We start from the raw sequence: 27,509 nt of genomic DNA on the forward strand, positions 1-27,509 counted from the left end.
ACATTGATGCCATGATTTTGGGGTGTTGTCAGACTACACCGACAGAGAAGAAAAAATAATATAAAAACAGAAGAAGCAAACGGAATCAAGCTCCATGCAACATCTGCAAGTCTTTTTGGTTTTTTGGGGTGCAGTCTTTGTATTAGGACTTTTAGGCAATACTATTTGCACCAATAGCTACATTGATGCCATGAAAACCCCAAAGAGAGGAGAAGGAATTTGGAGGGGAGAGAATACTGTTCTGTTCAAATGAAGGAATCGAAATTGACTTCAGCTTAGCTAAACAAAGAAAGTAGTAGGGTCAAAGAAAAACACAAAGTTAAACATGCGAGAATTCCTAATTAATGAAACAAAAATGGGAAGAAAATGATAAATTTTTGGAAATAAATAAGTGTGATATGGATTTAATCAGAAACAAATCCCAGAGTAATTGTTTGCTGCACGATTATATTAACGTCCATAATTAATGGTAATTATTCGATCCCGCCATGAAATTTGCCCTTTACCATTCATGTTTCTGCATACATTTTTGTGAAACATATAAGCATGCTCGATAAATGTAGAGGCTGGGGATCACGATAATTCATTCTTTGCTTCTCACGCATGAGTCCATTGATGAAGATGAAGCTTCCCTGCCGTTCCATCTTCTTCACCATTTGCCTCTGTGCTCTGTCGATGAACACTTGTGCTAGTTTTATTGGCTCCCTCTACAAAAACGTGCCTTCACCTGTGCTCGAAAGGTCACTGGACTCAACCATGGAGCTTGTACAAAATGTGGCCTCTGCCATGTCGAACATCCACATGTACGCTGATCCCGATGCCGATGCCGGCGAAGATGATGATCGAAATCTGAAAATAGCTATTTCACACTGTAGATATATTCTTGGTTCAACCTATGAAGCCATGAATTGGTCCCTATCTACAGTTCATCAAGGTCTAAATTCTTAACCATCTCTTAGTTTCTTTCATGAATTAGTGAGTACTTTCTCCAAAACCCAAACTGGAATTGGACACTAAACCAACAATAAGGCGTAATTAAGCAAGTGTTATTACTTCTTTATTCTTTTTAATCTGTTTTATTTTGCACATTTTCCGAAACTTTTTTAGTTAAAAACAAAAATATATCACACTAAACGTAGACAGACAATAAATCATATATAATCTAAGGTTTAGTGCAATCTTGATTTTCTGTTTATTGTCTCTCCAATTATGTTTTGACAAAAACTTGTAACCGAATTTATTTTCACATATCCGTGTAGAAAAATAACTAAATTACGCAAAGTCTCATCGATTTACAGATTATAAACAATACAATGGGAATGGTGATGTCATTTCCCATGCAAGAACAAGGTTAAATGCAAATATTGAGAGACAAAAGACATGCATGGAAGCATTTGATGGGACCAGATACTCCATGATTGCACAGAGCTTCAAGCAAGTGAGCTCATCAACCCAGGATCTGCTCAAAATGTTGCAAGCGAAACCTGGTCGTATTGAAGCCACGGCTGGCCTGGACTTCTGGAAAACTCCGAAAGTCACCGTTTCTCAAGACGGGAGTGGGAATTTCAGAACAATTACGGAGGCCCTGGCGGTGGCTCCGAGTCACAGCCAGAATTACTTCGTGATTTTTGTTAAGAGAGGAGTGTACAAGGAGAACGTGAACATCGACGGCTCGAAGTGCAATCTGGTCCTAATCGGCGAGGGCATGGACGTTACTACGATTTCCGGCAGTCGAAGCTTTCGTGGTGGTTGGGAAACATTTTATTCTGCAACATTTGGTATGGCACCAGAATGGACATATGGTTTGAGTTACCTAAAAATTCATATCGAATAACAATCTGACAAGATAACATGTTATCGTGAACTATTTCTATTTCAGCGGTTTCTGCAGATGGATTCATTGCAATGGACATAGGGTTTGAGAACACAGCCGGACCAGAAAACTATCAGGCAGTTGCACTTCTATCCGGCGGCGATCGCGCAGTTTTCTACCGTTGCAAGATCAGCGGATACCAAGACACGTTGCTTGTGCATGCCGGTCGTCAGTTCTTTCGAGAATGCCAAATCAGTGGCAGCCTCGACTTCATCTTTGGCTACGGCGCTGCTGTTTTCCAAAAGTGTTTGATCACCGTCAAGAAAACTATACCTGCCGTAATCAACACTGTCACCGCTCACGGCCGCTACGCCCCTAACGACCCCACCGGCTTCTCCTTCCAGTTTTGTACTATCTCCGCTGACTCCGACGTAGCCGCCGGGTACTTAGGTCGGCCTTGGGGAAAGTATTCACGTACAGTTTTCATGCAGTCGTACATTAGCAATGTTATACAACCACAGGGTTGGATTGAATGGAAGGGGAAATCTGCACTCGACACTTTGTACTACGGTGAGTACACGAATAATGGGCCAGGTGCCGGGCTTTCGAGCCGGGTCAATTGGCCCGGTTACCATGTGATTGAGAACCCGGGCGAGGCTGATGAGTTTACAACAGCCAAGTTTATTGAGGGGGACTCATGGCTTACACCTACAAATATTCCATTCATTCGTGGATTGGAGGACTAATTCAGTTATTAAACATAGAGAAATGATTTTCATGCTCTTTTTCTCCTTCTATGTCATGGTTTATTTTTATCTCTTAATTTGTTTTTCATTTACCCAATCCAAAGATTAATAAATATATGGATGTATAAAATTAGATGAATTCAATTAAAATAGTGTGTATACTTTCTTACTCAATATATGAGTTTCATTTGCTTCGAGTTGCATAATGTTATACCTTTAATAAGAAGGTTTGATTATGTAGTTGGTCACGCCACTCAGCCCGTATAAGGATATCATTCAACTTTCTATAAGTATAGTTCTCAATACACGAAGTCGCATTCCTTGTGAGAGTGCCCAACCAAGTACTCCATCAAGCTTTTCCTATTGAAGATTTCTCAAACTTTGTTGCAAGCAAGCATTAATACAACATAAAAAATAAAAATGCGTATTCTCTCTTATTTTGATCACATCCAAGACGAAAGTTACTATAATCATAATAGTCCTATTGAAGTCTCTCTTTTGATGTAATTCCAATCATATGTCCATCTGGAATTATACAACATCTCTATAACACTAAACTTCATGAAAAGTCGTAATAAAACATAATCGCCATAACATTTTTATATTTAACAGAAAACCAATTGAAACGACAATTTTATGTTACTCCGAATAGACTAGAAAATACACCACAAACTGTTACAGAAGTAGTGCTAATGAAACTTTACCAACCATTTGATATAAAAATAAAAAAAAAATCAAAAAATCAAAAAATCAAACACCTTTGCCACTGCAATCGCTATATTTTCTCTCTACAATTTCAGCCCTCCAAAAAATTCGCACAAAAATTCCAATTTTCCCGGTAAAAAATATCCAACCCCCTCAGTAAACCGTAAATCCGAATTCCCGAAAACCCGATTTTACCGGGTTCAACTCAAATCCGGGTGTAAGAAGTCGGAGGGCGGAGGGTCTGCTGGCTAGAAACAACCGAGACCAACCCATTTTCCGCGGCGGTCTCCTCGTCGAGAAACAAGTCTTCCGTCACGCGAAACGCCGCGTGGAGCCCAATAACCACGGCGGCGACGATCAGTGCCACCAGCACGTTTAAACCCACGTGAGTGAATACCAGCGCCACGACAGTGACCAATCCCAGCACGACGGTGACGACCCTGTCGTCGAAGGTCTGATTGAACAGAACAACGGGGGTGGTGCGGAAGAAGTAGAGGGCGAGCCAGGCGACGAGGACGATGAGGAAGACGATCATAGAGATCGGGTGCCAGAGGAGGCTGCAGAAGACGATGAAGAGCGTCGCCATGACGTAGTTGACGCGGAAGTAGGCGGTGTTGCGCTTGATTCGTGCAATTGCGTCGGCGTAGTTGTAGGGTACGGAGAAGGAGGTGAGGGAGAAGATCTCGGGCCATGGGCGACTCGTCGGGTACACGGTTTGGGAGTTGAGAGTGGGGTACAGGGGTTGGGAGGAGGTCTGGGGTACAGGGCGGGAGGTGAAGGTGAGGTATTTGGAGGTTTGCGGGTCGATTTGGGCGGCGGTGACGGTGGTGCCGCCGTAACCCGCCGGTGTTTTTAGCGGCATTGTTGGTGGAAACTGGAAATTGGGGGAATTTTGGTGCGAGATATAATATATATATATATATATATATATATTTTTTTTTTAATTAAGTGGGAAAAAGTAGTTTGTTGTTGGAGCACAACTGGAATTTTGCTTTAAAAATAGTGGTGCCCTTCTGTATCATAACGTCAAGTTTCAGTTTTTATTCGTCACTTGTGACGTGGCGTTTACGTGAACAATGAGGAAAATGGGTTGGACTTCAAGGTTTCAATTTCCGTTGATGAAGAGTTCGATACTACATTATTGTGACTCGTATATTGTGCCATTTTAGCCTAATTTCCTCTTTTTAGTGTAAAACTTATATCAGTTGACAGATGTTACGACGAAAGTTGCATCAAACAAAAGATTTTACAAATGATGCACCACGTCATTTCAATTCTGGCTCGTACAGTAGTTCAGTGAGAAAATGCACGACGCCTCGTGACAATGCCGCTGTCAATAGGTCCCGGAAGCAGCTCAAGTCCAAACGTAATCGGAATCGCCATCGCCGCCGTAGTAATGACAGCGACATGTAGATAGTAGAGATGCTTTACTGTGACAGACATAGGGATAATCAAGGAGGGAGTTGTACAAAGAACCAGTTGTGATGAGTTTAGATGGCTCTGTGATCAGCTGATGTTGTACGTTGTTATTTTTTTTTTTTTTTTAACCCAAGTGACAGCATTGTTGTCGTGGCTCTGTGATAGCGTTGTTTGTTGATGGTGTTGTACGTTATTCTGTAATTTAATGTTAGACGTGAGTTAAGTTAGTTGGTCAGCCCCCGATTTAGACGGGAGGAACAATAGGCAAATAAAGAGGGTACGAATTACTCGAAAACACTACCACAAAATCACAAACATTTATCCCTAACAAAATTGAAGAAAGGAAAGCCACCGGAATTACTATAGCAATCTCAGTTTCTAATTAGAACAGCACACCACTATGATGAAAGAAGGGGAAACGATCTCAATCCGGCATAATAGCGGGTCCGCCTCCTGCTGACTGGTCGTCTTTGGATACAGGCATCCGGCAAACTATGGTTTCTGTTCTTCAGCGCCATGAAATTTCCGTCCAGCTTCAACCGCTTCTCTGTAAAGGGCAAGCAGTTAGCACTTGAAAAACCAGAGCAGGTGAACCAAACCTGAAAGAAGGAGGAAGAATCCGAGGAGTTTTCGAATACAAACCTGAAAGCATCTACAAGTGCCTTATTTTCGGGATCCCGCCTCACGCCCTCATAGAAAGAATTGGCAGCTTCATCAAACTTCTGCAGTAACAAATAATATTTCTTGGATATTGTTCTTTTTTCTTAGAAAAATTATATTTGAATATGTGGGAAGATGAGTACATGCCTCCAACAGTCGCAACGCTGCACCTTCTCGGTACCAAGCCTTTCCCCATTCTGGCTTTAATTCCCGGGAGGTCTTTCCGTCAGCTAATGCATGCTCGGGTTGACCAAGACACATCCAACAAAGGCTTCGGTTAGAAAACAAAGTCGCATCGGTTGGGTCCAGATCAATAGCCTGAAAATACAAAGCCACCGAATTTTAGCAGCAGTATTTCATAAGCAAAGCAGGTCGGTTGTTTTCCCCATCACGCACACTTCACAAAGCAGTCATCTGAACTATTTTTCAATTGTACATCACAACAATCAAACGTTGCCCTTGTACTATTCTATATCGAACAGGACCCACAGTAGTCCAATAAACTTGTCTTAAGCATGGGACTGACCAAATGAATCATAACTCGCAACACAACTAGGAAAATGATTAATACTAGTAGCAGAGAAAGATGTATACTACACCTGTGTATACGCATCAATGGCCATCTGATAATCCCTTCTTTTGAAAGCATCAGTTCCTCTTGATTTTGCTTCTGCAGCTTTCTTCTTTGCTTCAGGTGACACCTGAAGAAGTTGTTAAGACGTAAATGCAAAACAATTTAAATCTTAATGCTAATCATATTTCAAGAATACACAAAGTATATCTATAAGCCAGTATGCTACGTTAAGTTACAGGGTAAAAGTGAGCACCTCAGGCAGATCTTTCTTCGGTGAAGCAGAGTCTTTCGACACATTAAGTTCCTTGAAATTTCCCACTGCTTCCTGAAAATTTTGACATGCCAGAGGTAGCTTAAATGGGAGCAAAATCTAGAGAATGCTGTTATGTTATGTGTTCATATGCAAAACATAGTTTATAAGGCAAAATTGGGGCAAATCGAAGCAACCTATTATTATGTAGCTTTGTGGATGTATAATATGAAATGTCAAGACCTTGGTACCTGTTGTCTGCTTGTTTCAGACTGCATATACTCAAGTATGCCGTCAACCGTCCATTTCGGGATACTTTCAACTTTTGATGTCAAGGGAAAGAGAATCTCAACGGCACTGCGGTTCCCTCTTCCAGCTGCAACCTGTATTGGCTTCAAGCCATCCTGGGGTGAAATAAAAAGTCAACATCAATCTATGTGCTACTAAAAGATTGGACAATCCAAATTATAGAAAGAAGGAAATCACCATTTTCTAATGATAAGAAAAGATAATTCATACATAGGGACGGTGAACTACCTCATCAGTGATATTGGGATCACCTCCACCTTTTAACAATAATTGCAAAATCTCTGGGCTCCCAATATCGGCAGCAATGTGCAAAGGGGTTGCTCCACCAGCACTAATATTTACTTTGGCACCAGCCTATACAATAAAATCGAAAAGTAAATTACGCAGGTAGAATGATTATAGAAAGATTAATGTGTCCAGAATCCTTACCAACTCTATACAAATAAAAATTGAATTCATATTGACTTATAAATTGTTAAAGCATATATAAAATCTCGTATTTGCCCCCGCCCCAAAAACAAAAAGGGTAGAAATCATTTACATGCCACTTGCAAACTCGTTTTGCTATATTACCGGAATACTATGACAGAAAACCGAACCTGAATCAATAATTCTAAGCATGGCAGTGAACCAGCAGCAACAGATGACAGCAAAGGCGTAATATTGTCATCGTTTTCAGCATTTGGCTGCAAAACAGAAACCAGATAAATGAACAACATACGAAAATCTCACCGCATGGTTCAGTGACATTAAGAAAACACTTTGTTATAACACAATTATCAAGGAATTACCAGAATTACAAGTGAACCAAGTTTGAAAACAGAAAATCCACAAAAGCAAGTTGTAGAAATAAATATAATACTATATGATGTATAAAATGAGAACGTTTTGCAGATAAGGGCCCCATTGTTCATACGACAAATATGACGGGAACTGAGAGAGACCCTAAAAGCATGGGCTAGTTTCTGCTATCTTCACGAAGAGGTACCCATATTATAGACACTTCATCAACAGAACTTCAAAAAAAAAAAAAAAACATGTATTTAAATACTCAAAAGCTTACATTAGCATTGTGTTCTAATAGAACTTTCACGGCATCTTGTTGACCATGACCAGCAGCCCAAATTAAAGGACTTCCAGCGTCACTTTGTGAATTAACATCAGCACCTTTGGAAATCAAATACCTCAACAACTCAATGTCTCCTGCAAACAAGCACAAACCATTTATTGATGAAACGCTACTATGAGAGCTTAACATTTACAAAACTAAATTAGAGTTTAGAAAGCTCACCTAATCCAGCAGAATGATGAAGAGCTGTGGCTCCCAATTCACTAGCTATCCCAGGATTGGCACCAGAATCAAGAAGGTATTTTGCAGTTTCCGTATGTCCTTGCCGAGCAGCATGGATAAGAGCAGTTTCACCTGCAAACAGTAAAAATTTCTACCAATTAGACTCATGGTATGCCAATAAATGCAAAGCTCTTAGATTAAAAGCATGTGTCTGCTTAAGTTTCTATATCACCCATAGAGATTCTAAAGTCGCACTCTGGTCTCGTTTAATAAAAACATATACGGTATAACACAAAGCACATACCGTCTTCATCCTTTGTATCAACGTCAAGTTTCAGTTCCTCCAGCAAGTACTTGCACACCTCAGTTTTTCCCTCTCTCGCAGCAAAATGAAGGGCCCCTCGCTTGTTGGCATCCTTAATATCAGCCACAGTTTTGGCCAAATCCTTCCCTTCATCAAGCTGCCGGGCCAAATCTACCGGAAACAAAACCCCAATAAAAATTTAACAAATCATTGAGAAACTGTGGAACTATTCAATTACAACCACAGCAAATTAAAACAAGCTAAAAAAACCCAATTCGTCACAAGAAAGATGAGGTATTTTTGCTCACTCTTTAGGAGATCAAGATTCCCAGTAACAGCAGCATTGAGAAATTGTTGAACTTTATCCCTCACTGCAGTAAATCAAAGAATTACTTTTCTACTTTTACATAAGAGTAAAGGAGCAATCTTGAAATTTACAAAATGATACGAATTCAAAAGAAATTGGGATTATGCATCAATATATACACATACATACGAATTAAAAATCATGGGCAATCATAAATTAGTGAACTTTTTGCCTCAGAAACCAGATTCAAAGAAAAGGGGTGAGTGATAAGAGTTGGAGAAGGAACCTGCAAGGGCAGCAGAAGCGTCAGCGGCCATGGGGAGGGTAGAGAGAAGAAGAAGTAGTTTATGTCGTTGGGTTTTTGAAGGTGTGAGCAGAAAGAGTTCAACTTTCGGTTGGGTTGAGACACAGAGAGACGCAGAGACGGCGGAGGAGGAGCCTAGTGTTTCTGGGGTTTATGGTTTATGACTCTCCTTAAAAAAAAGATTATAATAGCTGATTAAATTTTAAGGATTTAAATTGTTTGGCGAAGGAATTAGGTAGAAGAGATCCAGAGATGATCCATTTCCCGACAAATGGGAAACACAAAGAAAAAGGGTCAATTTTTGCGGAGGCAAACTTTACTTTTTAATGAGTTTTTACTTGAAGTGTAGTTATTTTTACCCCAAGTTACTCAATTTTATCAGAAAAAATCTTTGATACTGTTGTCTGACCATATCATTAGACATCTCTTACAAAATAATAAAACGTTTTATATTTTGATTCTACTTAATTCTACGAGTTCAAGACTGTCTTAGTCAAATAATTCTCCAAAAATTTTGTTTTCGCTCACTATATATATTTTTTTTATTAGCAATATTTCTCGTTTAGATTTCACTTTAGTAAAAAGAGAAAGTAATCATCCTTCTATGAAGTGATCAAGAAGACAATGCTCTTCCCAAAAGAAATGTGTAGGGTTGTTTTTCAAAGGCAAAAGACAAAATCAAGGGTGCATAGTTGACGAAGCTTTGGATACACTTAGAACATTCTAGGTTCAGAAAGAACGTAATACATAAAATTTTAAAAGTTAAAACTTTTCTAGGACTCACATATTCACGTATCAATTATTTTCTAAAACTAATAGGATTTTCAGTATATTTTGTACATTTCTAGTTTAAGGCAAATAACAATTTGGTTTTTATTTTTGTTAATTGGAAAACAATTTCGTAAAATATTATTGGCCCCTCTTCCAGCTATCTGTTTTGTTTTTCTTTTAATGTAACCAGCACAATGTGCGATGCAGATTAAAACTTATGTCATGGATGAAAGTACATCAATTTTAATTAATATGAGTACATCAGTGTGATCTCCATAGAATTTTCTCCGATCTTCTTGAGTAATAAGCTTGCAGTCCTTGTTGATTGATAGTAAAATTCACAGGTTGACCATAAAGATAAAACCAAAGTAACAAAAGTAATATTTTCAGTGCCAAGAAATGCGTTGAGATACTCGCCGCATTTTTATGTTCGGAGCCAACAAATTAAGAAATTTGGAACGTTTAAGAGAGAGATCCAAACGATTCAAGAACTTGTTTTTGAGTGAAGTAGGCCAATAATATGAGCTAATGAGGGTCACAAGATTTAAATTGAGTGGTCCTAATATTTTGAACCGTCAACTCTAAACACAAAAATTTAAAGATAATTTTAATTCCCTAGAAATGAGTCGATGCAATATGTATTGACAATTATCATCTGTAACTAATAAAAGTAAGGAAAATTAACAAAAAGTTTAAAAAAAAACTTTAGTTTTAACGAAAAATGACAAATAAAGATGTAGTAAATAGTACCAAGAAAAGGTAAAAATATGATTTTTCGTTAAAAATGAACAATACTAAAAGTGTTTCGTTAAAACGCTCATAAAAGTATTAATTTTTCTAAGAATACGAGTTCTATTTAGCAAGGGCAATTGTTTACATTCCTTCAATTCCACTTTCGCATTGATCGATAAGATCGGATGTGCTACTAATGGTGTGGTTGCATGCATGTGGGATGTCCCCAATATTATACATCATCAAATCTCTCTATGTCCCAAAAATGATGGAACCGGATCCCCTCCCTGAACTTAGGAGACTGAGCCTCCTGAGCAAATGATCTGGGCCGTTGGATGTGTTACTAATGGTGTGGTTGCATGCATGTGGGATGTCCCCAATATTATACATCATCAAATCTCTCTGTGTCCCAAAAATGATAAACTGGATCCCCTCCCTGAACTTAGGAGGCTAAGCCTCATGAGCAAATGATTCGGGCAGTTGGAATTTGATCAAACGGCTATAATTATTATAACTTTTAAAGAGATTCTTTGTTTGTGGTTGTTGGATCAAATTTCAATGGCCGGGATCCTTTGTTAAGCTCAGGAGGGGATCTAGTTTCGAAAATGATGTCTTACATGATCAACGTGCTGCGCAGAGCATCCAAGAGAAATTTAATTGGATTCAAAACTAATTAGAAAATTAAGCAGATTAATCCTCCAACCAAGAGTCCGATGGGTGCCAATAGATCCTTCTTAATTTGCAGTTTTTTGCACGCATGCATGCCACTAAACATGTTCAATCTCTCTGATATGGTAACTAGTAGCACAAATTACTCCAGAAATTAATATCTAATTAATCATAACCTTATCGATCTTCTTCCTCCTCTCGATCTCCTCTCTCCTCCTTTTCCTGTATAATTCTGTATCTGTCTCTCTCTTTCTCTCTAGAAAGTAGAAATAGTTTCCTCTGTACAAGCAAAGCCATCTCACACTTTAATTTTCTTAATCTGCACCACTCACTCATGAACAAGAACAAGAACAAGGACAAGCTCTTTTTTCGTGTTTTGCTTTTGCTTTTTGATCCTCTGTACAAGCAAAGCCATCTGATGATGATTCCACTCTTCAAGAAGATTGGATCACCGAGCAAGCCACAGCTTGTGCTCAATGCCTCAACTTTGTCTTCACCTGTTCAGGATTATCACCTACAAAACCCATAAGATTAAATTAATATGTTTCAACGGATGCTAATCACAATCAAGTTGTATTGGTAATTTTATAAGAAACTATATATATACTACCAACATTTTAGAATAATTACATATAATGTAATCAGTTAAAATTAATCCAAAATACTAATTAACTACTATGATCATAAATTATCTACAATATTTCATGCATATATAGTATGGTCACCAATAATATGAAATTCTCACATTTCATATTTTCTTTTATTGATTATCAAGTGGCGATTAGTTTAATAATATTTATTAAGAAAATGTTCTCTTGTTAGACTTTTGTGATTATAGAAAGTGATAGATTTGATAGGATTTAGGAGGATTTAAGACTCCTACAAAATTAATATGGATTTTAAAGAATTTGAATGGATTTCGTTTGTAGATTTTGGTAGATTGTGGTGGATCTTCATATAATTTTTTTATTGAAAAAAAAGGGAAAAATCTATCCCCTTGCCCTGTACTCAATAGCCACTTTATCCCTTCCATTTTCGAGTCCCCTTTCACACAACCACGGCTCCATCTCTTTCTCAATTGATAGTTCAACATAACTTTGGTGAGCTTTTGAGCACTACACCACCAACAACCTTCATCATCGACTGCCTTTTTGCTACAGGCGTACGCTGTGGTACTTTAATAGTGCTTGTAGTACCACAAACATTAAAAAATCAGAATGGCAAGAGAGTAGTATTAACCAAAATCCTAGATCAATGATGTCCTTCGATGATCATACATGCCTAATTAAGGTCTAAGGGTCATAATAAGAGATTCCACCAAATTATATGGTGGTTACCTGTGTGTGGCTAGGGTTGGTAGAGATTTGAGGACTGACCAGATATGGAAAAGGACTTGAAATCCTAGGGGGTGAGGTTGGATTCTTTTTAGTCTTGGTTATATATACTTCTTGCTCTCAAATCCCACAAAATCCACAACTTATTGAAATCCTCCAAAATCTTAATTTTGAGTACACTTAGATTTAGATGGATTTTAAAATCCTTTAAAATATTTTAATTAACTACACCTCGATTTGAATAGATTCTAAAATCCTTTAAAATCTTTTAATTGACTACACTAGGATTTTAAAGTTTTTTAAAATACTCTCAAATCCGAGTTTGACTACACCCCCAAATTTCAAGGATTCGGATTGTTTGATGAGGATGATTATTGTTTATAGCAAATGGGAAACACAAAGAAAAAGGGTCAATTTTTGCAAAGGCAAACTTTACTTTTTGCTGAGTTTTTTTACTTGAAGTGTAGTTATTTTTACCCCATGTTACTCAATTTTATCGGAAAAAAATTTCAATGATGTTGTCTGACTATGTTATAAGACAATTTTGATTCTACTTGACGTTACGAGTTCAAAACTGTCTTAGGCAAATACTTCTCCAAAAGTTTTGTATTCGCTCACTATATTTTTTTTATTGGCAATATTAGATTTCACTTTAGTAAAAAGAAAAAGTAACCATCCTTCTATGAAGTGATCAAGAAGACAATGCTCTTCCCAAAAGAAATGTTTAGGGTTGTTTTTCAAAGGCAAAAGACAAAATCAAAGGTACATAGTTGACGAAGCTTTGGATACACTTAGAACATTCTAGGTTCAGAAAGAATGTAATACATAAAATTTTAAAAGTTAAAACTTTTCTAGGACTCATATTCACGTATCAATTATTTTCTAATACTAGTAGGATTTTCAGTACATTTTGTACCTTTCTAGTTTAAGGCAAATAACAATTTGGTTTTTATTTTTGTTAATTGGAAAACAATTTCATAAAATATTATTGGCCCCTCTTCTAGCTATCTGTTTAGTTTTTCTTTTAATTTAACCATCACAATGTGCGATGCAGATTAAAACTTATGTCATGGATGAAAGTACATCAATTTTAATTACTATGAGTACATCAGTGTGATCTGCATAGAATTTTCTCCGATCTTCTTGAGTAATAAGCTTGCATTCCTTGTTGATTGATAGTAAAATTCACAAGTTGACCATAAAGATAAAACCAAAGTAACAAAAGTAATATTTTCGGTGCCAAGAAATGAGTTGAGATACTCGCTGCATTTCTATGTTCGGAGTCAACAAATTAAGAAATTTGGAGCGTTTAAGAGAGAGAGATCTAGTTCAAGAGCTTGATTTTGTGTAAAGTGGGCCAATAATATGAGCTAATAAGGATCACAAGATTTAAATTAAGTGGTTCTAATATTTTGAACCGTCGATTCTGAACACAAAAATCTGGAGAGGATTTTAATTCCCTAGAAATGGAGAAAAACTTGGGTGGGGCTTTACTTGCCACTGGATTTTGTTGAGTGGCACTACAATCCAATCAAAACTCACCACGTGGCAAGTCTTAAATATTATCTTTTATTATTTTTCTTTAATATTTAAAACTTTCATAATTATATTTCCTATTAATTGATATAAGATTAATTTAAGATTTCAATTTTCCTCTGATCTCCTCAGTCTTCCCTTTTTCTTCTCAAATTTTCTCTCTGCCAGTGCCGGCTTCTTCCCCACTCTGTGCGTTTCCTTCCTTCATAAGAATAATGGGAAAAAAAATTAAACCATCTTCTCCATCTATAACGAAATAAAACTGTGATATATATATATATATATATATATATATATATTCTAACACACGCTTGATATTTAACAAAATTTGTCTGTTCCTTTTTTTTTCATTTTTTTTTTCCTCTTCTCATTCTCTCTTATTTTTCTTCCCCAGTTTCCTCTACCGTATGCAGTCTTCTTCCCCCTCTTTATTTCCTTACTCCATAAGAATATGGGGCAAAAACAAAGTCATCTTCTCCAACTATCATGAAATGAAAAAAAAATATTTATTTATTTATTTTTTTTTTTTTTTACAAAAGCTGTTTATTAATTTTTTTTTTCAATTATAAGCACAATTTCATTGCCCAACAGCTCGTCCTATTTTATATATCTTTGAGTTGTAATTTGTGTGTTTATGTTTCTCCTATAAAGGAATAGAATATTTTGTTCCAAACTCTAAATACAATCTTGCAGACTCACTCCATATCATCGAGTTGATCTTTTCACAATTTATTGGTATCCCTCACTTTATTTTGGTTGAAGTACAACTATTTTGGTTGATTATCCATCTTTAACATGATGGTAGAAGTGGGAGAGAGAGAAGAAACTGAAGACTTCTATGGCAAAACATAAAAGTACCAAAAGGGAAAAATTGGGAAGAAAAAGAGGGAGGGGGAGAAGAAAAATATACATCAAATTAATCTCATGATGTATATTAATTAGTAGGAAAAATAATTATGAGAATTTTAAATATAAAAGAATGATAAAAGATAATATTTAAGACTTGCCATATGGCAAGTTTTGATTGGATTGTAGTGCCACTCAGCAAAATCCAGTGGCAAGCAGAGCCCTGAGAAAAACTTGTGTGGGGCTTTGCTTGCCACTGGATTTTGCTGAGTGGCACTACAATCCAATCAAAACTTGCCACATGGTAAGTCTTAAATATTATCTTTTATCATTCTTTTATATTTAAAATTCTCATAATTATTTTTCCTACTAATTAATATACATCATGAGATTAATTTGATGTATATTTTTCTTCTCCCCCTCCCTCTTTTTCTTCCCAAATCTTCCCTTTTGGTACTTTTATGTTTTGCCGTAGAAGTCTTCAGTTTCTTCTCTCTCTCCCACTTCTACCATCATGTTAAAGATGGATAATCAACCAAAATAGTTGTACTTCAACCAAAATAAAGTGAGGGATAACCAATAAATTGTGAAAAGATCAACTTGATGGTATGGAGTGAGTCTGCAAGATTGTATTTAGAGTTTGGAACAAAATATTCTATTCCTTTATAGGAGAAATATAAACACGCAAATTACAACTCAGAGATATATAAAACAGGACGAGCTGTTGGGCAATGAAATTGTGCTTATAATTGAAAAAAAAAAAATTAATAAACAACTTTTGTAAAAAAATAAATAAATAAATATATATTTTTTTTTTTTTCCATTTCATGATAGTTGGAGAAGATGACTTTGTTTTTGCCCCATATTCTTATGGAGAAAGGAAATAAAGAGGGGGAAGAAGTACTGCACGCGGCAGAGAAAACTGGGGAAGAAAAATAAGAGAGAATGAGAAGAGGAAAAAAAAATGAAGAAAAAGGAACAGACAAATTTTGTTAAACATCAAGCCTATGTTAGAATATATATATATATATATATATATATATATATATATATATCACAGTTTTATTTCGTTATAGATGGAGAAGATGGTTTAATTTTTTTTCCCATTATTCTTATGAAGGAAGGAAACGCACAGCGTGGGGAAGAAGCCGGCACTGGCAGAGAGAAAATTTGAGAAGAAAAAGGGAAGACAGAGGAGATCAGAGGAAAATTGAAATCTTAAATTAATCTTATATCAATTAATAGGAAATATAATTATGAAAGTTTTAAATATTAAAGAAAAATAATAAAAGATAATATTTAAGACTTGTCACGTGACGAGTTTTGATTGGATTGTAGTGTCACTCAACAAATCCAGTGGCAAGTAAAGCCCCACCCAAATTTTTCTCCTAAAAATGAGTCGATGCAATATGTATTGACAATTATCATCTATAACTAATAAAAGTATTAATTTTTCTAAGAATATGAGTCTATTTATTAAAGGCAATTGTTTACATTCCTCCAATTCCACTTTCACATTGATCGATAGGAACGGAATGTGCTACTAATGTTGTGGTTGCATGCATGTGAGATGTCCCCGATATTATACATCATCAAATCTCTCTGTGTCCCAAAAATGATATCTTACATTATAAACGTTCTGCGCAGAGCACCAAGAGAAATTTAGTTGGATTCAAAACTAATGAGAAAATTAAGCAGATTAATCCTCCAATCAAACCAACCAAATCTGATGAGTGCCAATAGATCCTTCTTAATTTGCAGTTTTTTGCATGCATGCATGCCACTAAACATGTTCAATCTCTCTGATATGGCAACTAGTAGCACAAATTACTCCAGAAATTAATATCTAATTAATCATAACCTTATCGATCTTCTTCCTCCTCTCGATCTCCTCTCTCCTCCTTTTCCTGTATAATTCTATGTCTGTCTCTCTCTCTCTCTCTAGAAAGTAGAAATAGTTTCCTCTGTACAAGCAAAGCCATCTCACACTTCAATTTTCTTAATCTGCACCACTCACTCATGAACAAGAACAAGCTCTTTTTTCGTGTTTTGCTTTTGCTTTTGCTTTTTGATCCTCTGTACAAGCAAAGCCATCTGATGATGATTCCACTCTTCAAGAAGATTGGATCACTGAGCAAGCCACAGCTTGTGCCCAATGCCTCAACTTGGTCTTCACCTGTTCAGGATTATCACCTACAAAACCCATAAGATTAAATTAATATGTTTCAACGGATGCTAATCACAATCAAGTTGTATAAGAAACTATATATATACTACCAACATTTTAGAATAATTACATACAATGTAATCAGTTAAAATTAATCCAAAATACTAATTAACTACTATGATCATAAATTGTCTACAATATTTCATGCATAGTATGGTCACCAATAATATGAAATTCCCATACATTTCATATTTTCTTTTATTGATTATCAAGTGGCGATTAGTTTAATAATATTTATTAAGAAAATATTCTCTTGTTAGACTTTTGTGATTATAGAAAGTCAGCACATACCTGGACTGCATATCTTCCATGCATCTGTATCGCTCCTAGGGCTTCCAAACGACGAGTAATGTCCACCCATTGACGACGTAGAATGGCGGGCGCTAGCGCTATTCGGCGTGGACGCGGGGCTTAGTGAAAACTGGCGGTTGACGGCGAAGTAAAGGTCAAGAGCGGGCAAGGTAGCGCTCAACCTCTGACCCTCCTCCTCATTGAACCCAAACCCTAGCTCAATGCACCCTTTGAGCTCATGCAAGTCCTCGTCGGTCAGATGCATGTCCTCGGAGTCTCTGATCCCATGCATCCTCCTCTCCTGGCTGAGAATCTGGCGCTGCCGCCTCTCCCACGCGATGTCCCTAGGCGTCTCGCACATGGACAACTGCTTGCTCAAGCGCTTCTGGCTCAACGTCTTGGGCGGCGCCAGCGGCATGTGTTGGAGCTCCTCCTCGGAGGACGAAAGGGACAATAACGGCGACGATGATGAAATCTGCCGTCCGTGTAAGTTCTCGTCCTTCATTTTAAAGTAACTAATTATAAATTAAACAAATCAACGTTGAGTTTGCTTAATTAACCAAATGCATGCACGTATGTACGCGATGGTGTAGAGTATGAATGTATGGTATGACGTTTATATACGTGCGTGTGTGTATATACTCAATCCCGAGGTGGTGGTGGTGGCAGCGGCAGCGGAAGGAAGCCACCGCGCCAACCGGACAAGAAAGTGCTTTCGATCTGAGCGTGGGACGGGGGTTGGGTGGGCGAGGGGGAGGGTTTTTTTTTTCTTCCCCAAAAATGATAATCAGAAGGAGAAAGGATCAGAGAGCAATATTTTAGGGTTTCTGAGGTGCATGATCTCTCACCAGCCCGACCAGCTCAACACAGATGTTGTGTGAAGAACTTTAATGGGGACAACGAGGGTGGATGGACCTGCGGTGGCCGCGCACATCCGTTGCCATTTCCACCATCCGTTTCAAACTGTCACTAACCAAAATCCTCCCTAATTAATTTGTTAATTTTAGAAGGTACATAGTACGTACATATCTTCTCATATTCTAACAAATATCTTGTGCATGCATGCTTCCTAAATTTATGTATGTTTTGTCTTTGGATTTTTAGCTAGTGATACTAAAAAAAAATGATAACATGATCAATGGTTACCTAGCTACCTTTGACAACAGTATCATTCTAGATGTTACACTTTTTAAATATGAGGAATATTCTTCTTTAATTTAACCACAAGTTGGAATGGTGATCCAGTGGTAAATGGCGGATTACGAGACTTTTTTAAAACTAATAACTGGAGGTCTCAGGTTCGAAACCCGCTGCTAGTGTGGAAGCTAGCCAAACTTGTGGCCCTCTTGTGGCCCTCGTCTGGAAGTCAGACCTGTGTCCAGGAGGAGACTGAAATGTCTCTATGAGTCTTCCCAGTCCCCAAAAGAGGTAGATAATGGTGGCTTGCCACCCGTTGTCTTCCTTTAAATAAAAAAAATATAATAATAAAATAAAAAAATATTTTCGAACTATTTTTCTCATAGTGGACACTTATGCTTAGTTTATATTATGTGATTCTTCTTTACTTTATTCACTTCAAAAAAGAAGAAAAAAAGTGTGGCAAATCAAATCACCTTTTTTTTTTTTTTTTTTTACATACAAGTGCTACTATTTGGATCAATTGATGACAACCTCTGTAATACACATTTGCATGATCTTTTAGCTAAACGAGCTGTTAGTTGTGTTCCCTGGTTGACCGAAATCTTAGATTGCAACTTTATTGATTTGAATACTTTGATTGAAGGACAAAATATTGAATTTTAGTATTAACTAAGAAATTTAATAACGGAAATAGTTAAAAATTTCTCCTTAAAATCATGCAAAGATTAATACCAAATAGGAATTTTTTTTTTCTCAAATTTAAATGGTGTGAAATCTAATCAGATATTTTATTTCAAAAAAAAAAAGTTTTATTTTTTAATAAGGGTACATTTTATATATATAAAAAGGGTACATTTTACATATAGTAAAGTGGTACATTGTACATTATAAATATATGGATGAGTACATTATAAATATGTTATAGGTCAACAAAACATTAAAAAAATTTATGGGTACAAATACCATTTTAAAATATTGGTACAAAGAAAATAAATATATTCGTACAACTTAAAACTAAAAAGAAAATTGGTACAAAGTAAAAGAATGGTTGCAAAATAAAAAATGTGTACAAATTAAAAATAAAAATATGTGATACAAAATTTAGCTATAAATATAAATATACCTGTTTGGACCTAAATTTACGCTATCGGCCCATACAATCAAGGCCGTTAGATGAGTAAAGTTCTAGACCGTTGGATGATAAAGTGGTTGAGATAATTTTCAATTATTATTAAGGAATAATATTGTGGTTTTAATCATAATATTATCTCTTAATATATATTGGATTATCTAAGCCTAATATTGGCTATATCCAGCGGATCGTTTAAAGATAAATGATATCTAAAAGATAGGTTGTTGCTTACCTTGAGAAGTCTTTGACCTAGACTCTAGCTGATGAGTTTGAATTAAAATCAAATTGTGTGTCTGCTTCTATAAATACAAGGCTGCGAACACCATAGAAAGGACCTCGAATTCAACACATAAATGCCCTGCGCAAAACCTCTCAACACCTTGAGATTTTTTATTTTCTTTTTTCCGCCGACACATCTTCAGTTTGGATAAACAGCACTGTGAAGGCAACCGGCGAACATCTTCAGTTTGGATAAACAGCACTGTTGTCGTAGAATCAGCCGTTCTCGAAGCACCTTCAGTTTGGATAAACAGCACTGCGTCGAGGCCGATTGGTTATCTATCCAAGTCTCGGTCGAGAAGGATTTTCAAATCCTTATTGGCAGAGGTCATCTCATTAGCCTTTTCGGCGAAGTGAGGTGTTACCAGGTTACTACATTCGGCACCCAGAGAGCCGAATTTAATATTGAACTTCGTAGAACTAGCAGCCTTGTCTTCAGGCTCGAGAATCCAAAGGCCGAGATTTGTTCCTTCCTCGGCCGCAATCGCAAGTTAAAGAAGTCAGCAACGCGCTCAAAGCTACATCAACAAATTTTACTCCTCGGCCAGGCTCGGCCGACGAGTTGGCACGCCCCGCATTCGACCGAAGGACGTAGTTAGCTTATTAGTTACTCGGCCTGCGCGCCACGTAGGTTTTGTAATTTTTAGGGTCAACATTTTGGCACGCCCAGTGGGACATAGTGCTAAAACTACGAAGTTTATATGATATATCAAGATTCCAATCCGGCTCCACGTAGCCGATTGTACGGGCTCCTAGAGGAATTGAAAAAAGACAATGAGAAGCGAAAAATATCTTTGGAAGTGGAAAAAATTCTTCGTGGCCATACAGAGATGCAAAAGTCATTCGCTTATATGTTGAGAATAAAAGCTCCCCTTATCCTGCAAGAACAATGGGTAAATGAGGATAGGGCTCGATTTAATACCTGGCTAGATGGAAAATATTTTCCTTACGTTTTCGACTACAAATCGATTCCATTTGAAGAATGGTTGGTTGAAAAGACCGGGGGGCAATTTTCCGCTTCGGCCGTAATCAGACATCGGCTTAAGAAAATTGTTAATTTGGTCGAGGAACAAAGGCCACCTATTTTTTCGGTCGAGACTGAAAGTGTGGTAGGCCTAGAAGAAAATGTTCAAGTTTCTGAGCCAAGAATTGACTCAGAAAATGTTTCTTTAGAGGAGTGTTCCAATGACGAACAATACCGATACACGACTTCGGACCATAAAACCACATCAATTGATATGGTAATTGGAGACATGGTTTTAGATGCCGAAACTACGCCAATCAATATGATTATTAGTGATAACACCGATATAGAGAAATCTCATTCGGCTAAGTTGTTTGAATTAAAAGCCGAAATTATGCGTGTGGGGCATAATAATTGTTCAACACATTCGGCGGCCGAAAATGAAAAAATTTTCACCAAGTTACAAATATTTGGAGAAAATTCTTTATTTGGCCTAGAGCGAAATCAATTTGAGAATTTTGATATTATAAGATCTCGGCTTGGAATAAAGCATCGTTGGCCTCCTCCTATTTATGGTTCGGCCACTTTTATTTCCATGTGCTAAATTACTTTCTTAACCATTCGGCCTCTTGGCCGATACTTAAGAAAATACAGGGGGGGCAATGAGCATTGAGCCCCCGGGAAAAAAAAAAAAAAAAAAAAAAAAAAAAAAAAAAAGGGTGATAGAAATATGCATGCCCGACAACATCATTCCAAAGCCAATGGGCCAAGTTTCGATTTTGTTTTTTGTGGCTTTGGATTCATATATATGTGATGATGGTCTTCGGCCACTTTAAGACCTCGGCCGACAATGAAGTTCCTCGGCCACGAAACGTATCTAGCTAATGTTCCTCGGCCCACTTTACAAAACGATATGGCCGAATAAAAGAAAATATGGCCGAATACAATTCTTTGGCCGAATAAAAGAAAGTTTGGCCGAATACAATGGGATATATATATATATATATAGGTTCTACACTCAATTCTTCTTGGCCTCGGCCTCGGCCCACTTTACAAAACTATTTGGTCGAATACAATTCTTCGGCCGAATAAAAGAAAGTTCGGCCGAACTATTGACCCCAAATTATTTTTCCTACCCCCTAATTCTTCTCAACCTTGGTTCATGATTGCTTATCACTTCTCTTCAACCATGAGTTATTCTTTGGTCAAAAGAAGCCAGGATCATGTTCTCTCGGCTCAACATAGCAACAGGTTTCTCTCGGCCTGATAAGTAGGTGGTCGAGGTACTCCTGACTGGCTGGAAAGACTTAATTTCCTTAACCATTCAGCTTATGGGCCGAAGCTCCAGGAAACTGGGGGGCAATGTTTGGACCTAAATTTACGCTATCGGCCCATACAATCAAGGCCGTTAGATGAGTAAAGTTCTAGACCGTTGGATGATAAAGTGGTTGAGATAATTTTCAATTATTATTAAGGAATAATATTGTGGTTTTAATCATAATATTATCTCTTAATATATATTGGATTATCTAAGCCTAATATTGGCTATATCCAGCGGATCGTTTAAAGATAAATGATATCTAAAAGATAGGTTGTTGCTTACCTTGAGAAGTCTTTGACCTAGACTCTAGCTGATGAGTTTGAATTAAAATCAAATTGTGTGTCTGCTTCTATAAATACAAGGCTGCGAACACCATAGAAAGGACCTCGAATTCAACACATAAATGCCCTGCGCAAAACCTCTCAACACCTTGAGATTTTTTATTTTCTTTTTTCCGCCGACACATCTTCAGTTTGGATAAACAGCACTGTGAAGGCAACCGGCGAACATCTTCAGTTTGGATAAACAGCACTGTTGTCGTAGAATCAGCCGTTCTCGAAGCACCTTCAGTTTGGATAAACAGCACTGCGTCGAGGCCGATTGGTTATCTATCCAAGTCTCGGTCGAGAAGGATTTTCAAATCCTTATTGGCAGAGGTCATCTCATTAGCCTTTTCGGCGAAGTGAGGTGTTACCAGGTTACTACATTCGGCACCCAGAGAGCCGAATTTAATATTGAACTTCGTAGAACTAGCAGCCTTGTCTTCAGGCTCGAGAATCCAAAGGCCGAGATTTGTTCCTTCCTCGGCCGCAATCGCAAGTTAAAGAAGTCAGCAACGCGCTCAAAGCTACATCAACAAATTTTACTCCTCGGCCAGGCTCGGCCGACGAGTTGGCACGCCCCGCATTCGACCGAAGGACGTAGTTAGCTTATTAGTTACTCGGCCTGCGCGCCACGTAGGTTTTGTAATTTTTAGGGTCAACAATACCAAATGTAATGTTTCTAACACTAAACGGATGTATTTGAAAATGATTAAAAATTTTAAATATGTTGATATGTAAATAATGAAACAATGACGTAGATATGACTAAACGGCCTTGAACAAAAATTGAACATAAGGCTTCAATCAATGAAATAGACAAATGAGGGATGAGAACCAAATGTCTCCTTCAAAAAATAAGGGAGTTGTTAATAATACTCATAAACAATCGTCATACACTCCTCCAAATGAAGGACAACTCATGTAGAGAGCTTTATTGGTACCAGAAAAATGTTACCCTCCAATTTCTTTGTGTTCATTTTCTCTTGTGCGTGTGTTTATTCAAGAGAAGTTTTGAATGACCTTTTGAGAATGTCAATAACATTTAAAAACTTACTATATGTCTTTTAAGAACTGTAAATAACTACATTCAATCTCTACTTTGTCATAAGAAGTCTTGAGTTCAATCGTATAAACAACATTTGTTGATCAAAATATTCAACTTCTATAGTCACTACGAAACACCATCGATATTTTAGCTTTAGATTGTTGGTTGAGAGTTTTGAGACTTGAGAGGTTTCATATTAGTCGTTGTGTTAAAGATCTCACTGCAAAGAGACCTAAAAGCTTGGGCCATGCTTCTGTTCTACATTGCAGGAGGTCGTTAGAGCAGTTCTCCAGCTTATGAAACTAAAACATTAAAAAAAAGGGGCTAAATTCAGCCTGTTATTTACTACAAATAGGAACTCCAAACGTTGTCACAACCTACCAAAACCTGTACAATCTTCGATTCTTGCTCCGAACCATCGGTTTCTGACTACATTCCCGGTTGTCAAACAACAACGGACGTCTCAGAAACGGAAATCGAAACGAACTAGGCAAACAAAAGTTCCCACGCTAACAGAAAAAAAAAAAAAAAAAAAAAGACGACCAAATATTCAACCGTTTGTCTATGTCTTCGTCTTGCCTGGTCGAGTCCTTGAGGTCCAGGTAAGACTGCTAACCGTTTTTGAGCTTGATTAGATATGGCGTAGGTTAACACCATCATCCATAGAAGAAGAATACAAACAAAACCCAGAAACCGAAAAAACGTTTTTCGTTTTTCCGGGCGTACAGGAAAACTTAAAATACTTCTTCAATACTTCTTCATTATTGATCGGAGTCCTCCGTTTTCCTGTACGCCGTTGGCAGAGCTTTCGGCCTCCGTCTCTTTTTTCTTTTTCTTCTTCTTTCTTTTTTATTAGCTAGCAATGTACATCAAAACACCAATTCTTCTATTTCTCGCCTTTGCATCCGTGTTCTTGAACGGCCTCAATGCTGCAAACCCGGGCTCAGATTCGCTGATCCTTGGCTGTGGCGCTGATAATGAGGCCAAAGATGCGGATGGGAGGAAATGGCAACCGGACAAGAAGTACCTTGCCGATTCATCAAAGACAACCTCGGCACAAGCGCAGTACCAGGACCCTGCGCTTCTTTCCGAGGTTCCATACATGAAAGCCAGGATTTTCACCGCGAATACCACGTACAAGTTGCCTGTGCAACCCAAGCAGCGCTACATGCTTAGACTTTATTTCTATCCAGCTGTGTATGGCAGTAACAACGCTGAGGGGTCCTATTTTTCGGTTGTCGCGAATGGCATCACTCTCTTGCAAAACTTTAGCGCTTCAATCACTTGCAGGGCCCTTACACAAGCTTATATCATGAGGGAGTATATGTTGGCACCCCTCAACAAGGATTCCCTAGAGGTCACCTTTTCGCCTTCCTCGGGGTTTGCATTTGTGAATGGAATTGAGCTGATTGGAGTCCCTGACATGTTTGGCGATGCTGCAATAGTCGGGTCTTCAGACCAGACTTTTGACGGCAAGAGTTCAAATTTGCAGACCATGTTTAGAGTGAATATTGGGGGGCAGTTTATTTCCCCAACCAATGACTCCGGCACGCTAACAAGGACATGGTACGATGACTTTGCTTATGTATATGGTGCACAACTTGGGGTCACCAACGAGGCCGCCAAGAACGTAAAAATTGACTACAAGGATATGCCACCGTACATTGCTCCCGTTGATATCTACAGGACCTCGAGATCAATGGGTGAGAAGAAGGACATCAACCTCGGTTATAATCTCACGTGGGTGTTCAACCAAGTCGATGCTAAATTCATGTACCTTGTGAGGTTACACTTTTGTGACTTTTACCTCACAAAAGCCAATCAAGTAGTGTTCACAATCTACATTAACAATCAAACCGCCGAGGCTGAAGCAGATGTGATCGGATGGACAGGAGGAAGGGGGGTGACTACATACAGAGATTATGTAGTAGTGGCCAATGAGGGTTTTAATGGTGACCTCTGGCTAGCTTTGCACCCTTCGAAGAAATCAAGTCCTCAGTTCTACGATTCACTCCTCAATGGGGTGGAGATATTCAAGCTCGAAGAGGGTAAAAACTTGGCAGGCCCTAATCCCAAGATTTCTGACATGTTGGCGAAGGACGAGCAAGAGAAGAGAAGCTTTCAAAGTCAGCAGCAGCAGCAGGAAGGAAGCGGTACCAACAAAGCTCACGTGATTGGCGGAGCTGCTGGAGGAGCTGCAGCCTTTGGCATAGTTGCTGCATTGTGCATTGCTGTGTACCAACGAAAGAAAAGGGCCCCGGGAAGTGATACACACACTACGAGCTGGCTACCAATCTACGGAAATTCCCATACCAGTGGCACCAAATCAACAATCTCAGGCAAGAGCAATGCTAGCACCCACTTGTCGTCAGCTGCTCAAGGCCGTTGTAGGCGTTTCACCTTCCCTGAGATGAAACATGCTACTAAGAATTTCGACGAGTCTAATGTCATTGGTGTTGGAGGATTCGGAAAGGTGTACAAGGGTGTCATCGATGGAGAAACAAAAGTGGCGATCAAGAGATCTAACCCACAATCAGAGCAAGGAGTTAACGAATTCCAGACCGAAATTGAGATGCTTTCAGAGCTGAGGCATAAACATTTGGTCTCTCTGATTGGTTTCTGTGAAGAAGATAATGAAATGTGCTTGGTGTATGACTACATGTCACGCGGAACAATGCGAGAGCATCTGTACAAGGGCAACAAATCTCAAGGTCAACTGTCATGGAAGAAAAGGCTGGAGATCTGTATTGGAGCAGCAAAGGGACTTCACTACCTTCACACTGGCGCTAGGTGGACCATCATCCACAGGGATGTCAAGACGACAAACATTCTCTTGGATGAGAACTGGGAGGCCAAGGTTTCTGATTTCGGGCTCTCAAAGACTGGTCCCAACATGGATCAAGGCCATGTTAGTACAGTGGTGAAGGGTAGCTTCGGATACTTAGATCCCGAATACTTCAGGAGGCAACAACTGACAGAAAAATCTGATGTCTACTCATTCGGAGTTGTCCTCTTCGAGGCGTTGTTTGCAAGGCCGGCTCTCAACCCTAGCCTGTCGAAGGAACAGGTCAGTCTAGCAGATTGGGCTCTACATTGTCAAAGAAAAAGAATTGTGGAGGAAAACATTGATCCTCACCTCAAGGGGAAAGTCAACATGGAAAGCGTCAAGAAATTCGCAGACACAGCTGAGAAGTGCTTGTCTGAATCGGGAATGGACCGCCCCACTTTGAACGACATCTTGTGGAACCTCGAGTTCGCGCTCCAGTTGCAGGACGACACAGATGGCTCGAGTCACTCCTCAAGACGCGAGAGAAGTGACTCTGACGACCCCCATCTGAGAAACCAGAACATGATGGCAATACACTACAGCAACCTGAGCCTTGGAAGTGAGAGTGATTTGGGTGAAGAATCCAACAACAACAACACCACCACAAATGAGAACACCGGCGACACCAGCGCAATCTTCTCACAGATCGTCAATCCAGAAGGTCGATAAACGATATGCTCTTGATTCCTGATTTGCTGTAAGATAAAGCAATATGGGATTAATCGAAGAAATACAAACCAACTTACAAGATTAATTGCTTTGGTTCCTATATATGATTCTATAGCTATTTGTACTCTACTCAAACAAGTTCATACAGAAGTCAACTTTTTTCTTCCCGATGTGGTATATGATATAAAGTTATAATTTGTATAAAGTTTAGTCTTTCTTCTAGTATATTAATCTTGTACTATACACTATATATTATGTACTGTAAAATGTTGAAACTGAAGAGAACGTAGAATGAATCGTTTTGTTAGATTCTTCATTTTTTTTGTTTCAATGAGTATGAATTGTTCAGATGTTTTACACTTTTTCCTCTATTTTCTCGAGAAACAAACAAAGATTTTTGGGTTTCATACAATGTGAGCCTAATTATACTCCCTAAACCCTAAACCCAATTAAAAAATAAAAATAAAAACTAGAATGTAGCATCCGAAGATGGAAACTTTACGAACAGTGGAGCCGGAGCCGGCCGATACTACCCCAACGACGGTGTAGATACGTTGCGCTATTTGGCTGCTACGTCTTGCATGCATGCTGCAGAAAATAAAGTGGAAAATATGTCATAGTTGCAAACAAAGTTAAACATGAAAGACCTCCAATTTTACAAGCTATTACATGGCTTACTACTTAGATTGCGGATATAACATCAAGAAAATAAGACATAAAAT

General features: G+C 38.2%; 5 protein-coding genes across 5 annotated transcripts; 2 read left to right on the plus strand and 3 right to left on the minus strand.

The window, feature by feature from the left end:
- The first annotated feature begins 603 nt into the window (after window positions 1–603).
- Window positions 604–2,559, plus strand: LOC137722206 (pectinesterase-like). Its single transcript, XM_068461169.1, has 3 exons — window positions 604–871; window positions 1,299–1,778; window positions 1,880–2,559. The coding sequence occupies exons 1-3, from the start codon at window positions 604–606 to the stop codon at window positions 2,557–2,559; spliced, it is 1,428 nt and encodes a 475-aa protein (XP_068317270.1).
- A 592-nt stretch (window positions 2,560–3,151) lies between these two features.
- On the minus strand, window positions 3,152–4,869 carry LOC137722548 (PRA1 family protein E-like). Its single transcript, XM_068461576.1, has one exon. It carries the CDS (start codon window positions 4,124–4,126, stop codon window positions 3,470–3,472), a length of 657 nt encoding a protein of 218 aa, XP_068317677.1. The 5' UTR covers window positions 4,127–4,869; the 3' UTR covers window positions 3,152–3,469.
- Window positions 4,870–4,946: 77 nt separating this feature from the next.
- Window positions 4,947–8,843, minus strand: LOC137722546 (uncharacterized). The gene is made up of 13 exons (XM_068461575.1): window positions 8,665–8,843; window positions 8,380–8,442; window positions 8,072–8,242; window positions 7,768–7,899; window positions 7,540–7,679; window positions 7,076–7,162; window positions 6,705–6,830; window positions 6,419–6,571; window positions 6,171–6,242; window positions 5,943–6,044; window positions 5,491–5,661; window positions 5,326–5,405; window positions 4,947–5,230 (listed from the first exon to the last, which is right to left on the minus strand). Exons 1-13 carry the CDS (start codon window positions 8,693–8,695, stop codon window positions 5,176–5,178), a joined length of 1,383 nt encoding a protein of 460 aa, XP_068317676.1. The 5' UTR covers window positions 8,696–8,843; the 3' UTR covers window positions 4,947–5,175.
- A 7,048-nt stretch (window positions 8,844–15,891) lies between these two features.
- On the minus strand, window positions 15,892–17,891 carry LOC137722549 (uncharacterized). Its single transcript, XM_068461577.1, has 2 exons — window positions 17,089–17,891; window positions 15,892–16,763 (listed from the first exon to the last, which is right to left on the minus strand). The coding sequence occupies exons 1-2, from the start codon at window positions 17,591–17,593 to the stop codon at window positions 16,684–16,686; spliced, it is 585 nt and encodes a 194-aa protein (XP_068317678.1). The 5' UTR covers window positions 17,594–17,891; the 3' UTR covers window positions 15,892–16,683.
- A 5,954-nt stretch (window positions 17,892–23,845) lies between these two features.
- LOC137723491 (receptor-like protein kinase ANXUR2) lies at window positions 23,846–27,067 on the plus strand. Its single transcript, XM_068462684.1, has one exon. The coding sequence runs from the start codon at window positions 24,154–24,156 to the stop codon at window positions 26,785–26,787; it is 2,634 nt and encodes an 877-aa protein (XP_068318785.1). The 5' UTR covers window positions 23,846–24,153; the 3' UTR covers window positions 26,788–27,067.
- Window positions 27,068–27,509: the final 442 nt, after the last annotated feature.

This window comes from Pyrus communis, chromosome 17 (assembly GCF_963583255.1).
Source record: "Pyrus communis chromosome 17, drPyrComm1.1, whole genome shotgun sequence".
Taxonomy (NCBI): Eukaryota; Viridiplantae; Streptophyta; class Magnoliopsida; order Rosales; family Rosaceae; genus Pyrus; species Pyrus communis.

Bases quoted from the DNA above. Each gene is read 5' to 3' on its own strand.
- LOC137722546 (XM_068461575.1), bottom strand. From the start codon at position 8,695: ATGGCCGCTGACGCTTCTGCTGCCCTTGCAG. The intron at 6,831-7,075 runs GTTCGGTTTTCT...TTTATTGTATAG, and splicing joins GCTTAGAATTATTGATTCAG to GCTGGTGCCAAAGTAAATAT. The intron at 5,662-5,942 runs GTGTAGTATACA...TTGTATTTTCAG, and splicing joins CCATTGATGCGTATACACAG to GCTATTGATCTGGACCCAAC.
- LOC137722206 (XM_068461169.1), top strand. From the start codon at position 604: ATGAGTCCATTGATGAAGATGAAGCTTCCCTGCCGTTCCATCTTCTTC. The intron at 872-1,298 runs GTAGATATATTC...ATCGATTTACAG, and splicing joins GAAAATAGCTATTTCACACT to ATTATAAACAATACAATGGG. The intron at 1,779-1,879 runs GTATGGCACCAG...TTTCTATTTCAG, and splicing joins ATTTTATTCTGCAACATTTG to CGGTTTCTGCAGATGGATTC.
- LOC137722549 (XM_068461577.1), bottom strand. From the start codon at position 17,593: ATGAAGGACGAGAACTTACACGGACGGCAGATTTCATCATCGTCGCCG. The intron at 16,764-17,088 runs GTATGTGCTGAC...TGGGTTTTGTAG, and splicing joins ATGGAAGATATGCAGTCCAG to GTGATAATCCTGAACAGGTG.
- LOC137722548 (XM_068461576.1), bottom strand. From the start codon at position 4,126: ATGCCGCTAAAAACACCGGCGGGTTACGGCGGCACCACCGTCACCGCC.
- LOC137723491 (XM_068462684.1), top strand. From the start codon at position 24,154: ATGTACATCAAAACACCAATTCTTCTATTTCTCGCCTTTGCATCCGTG.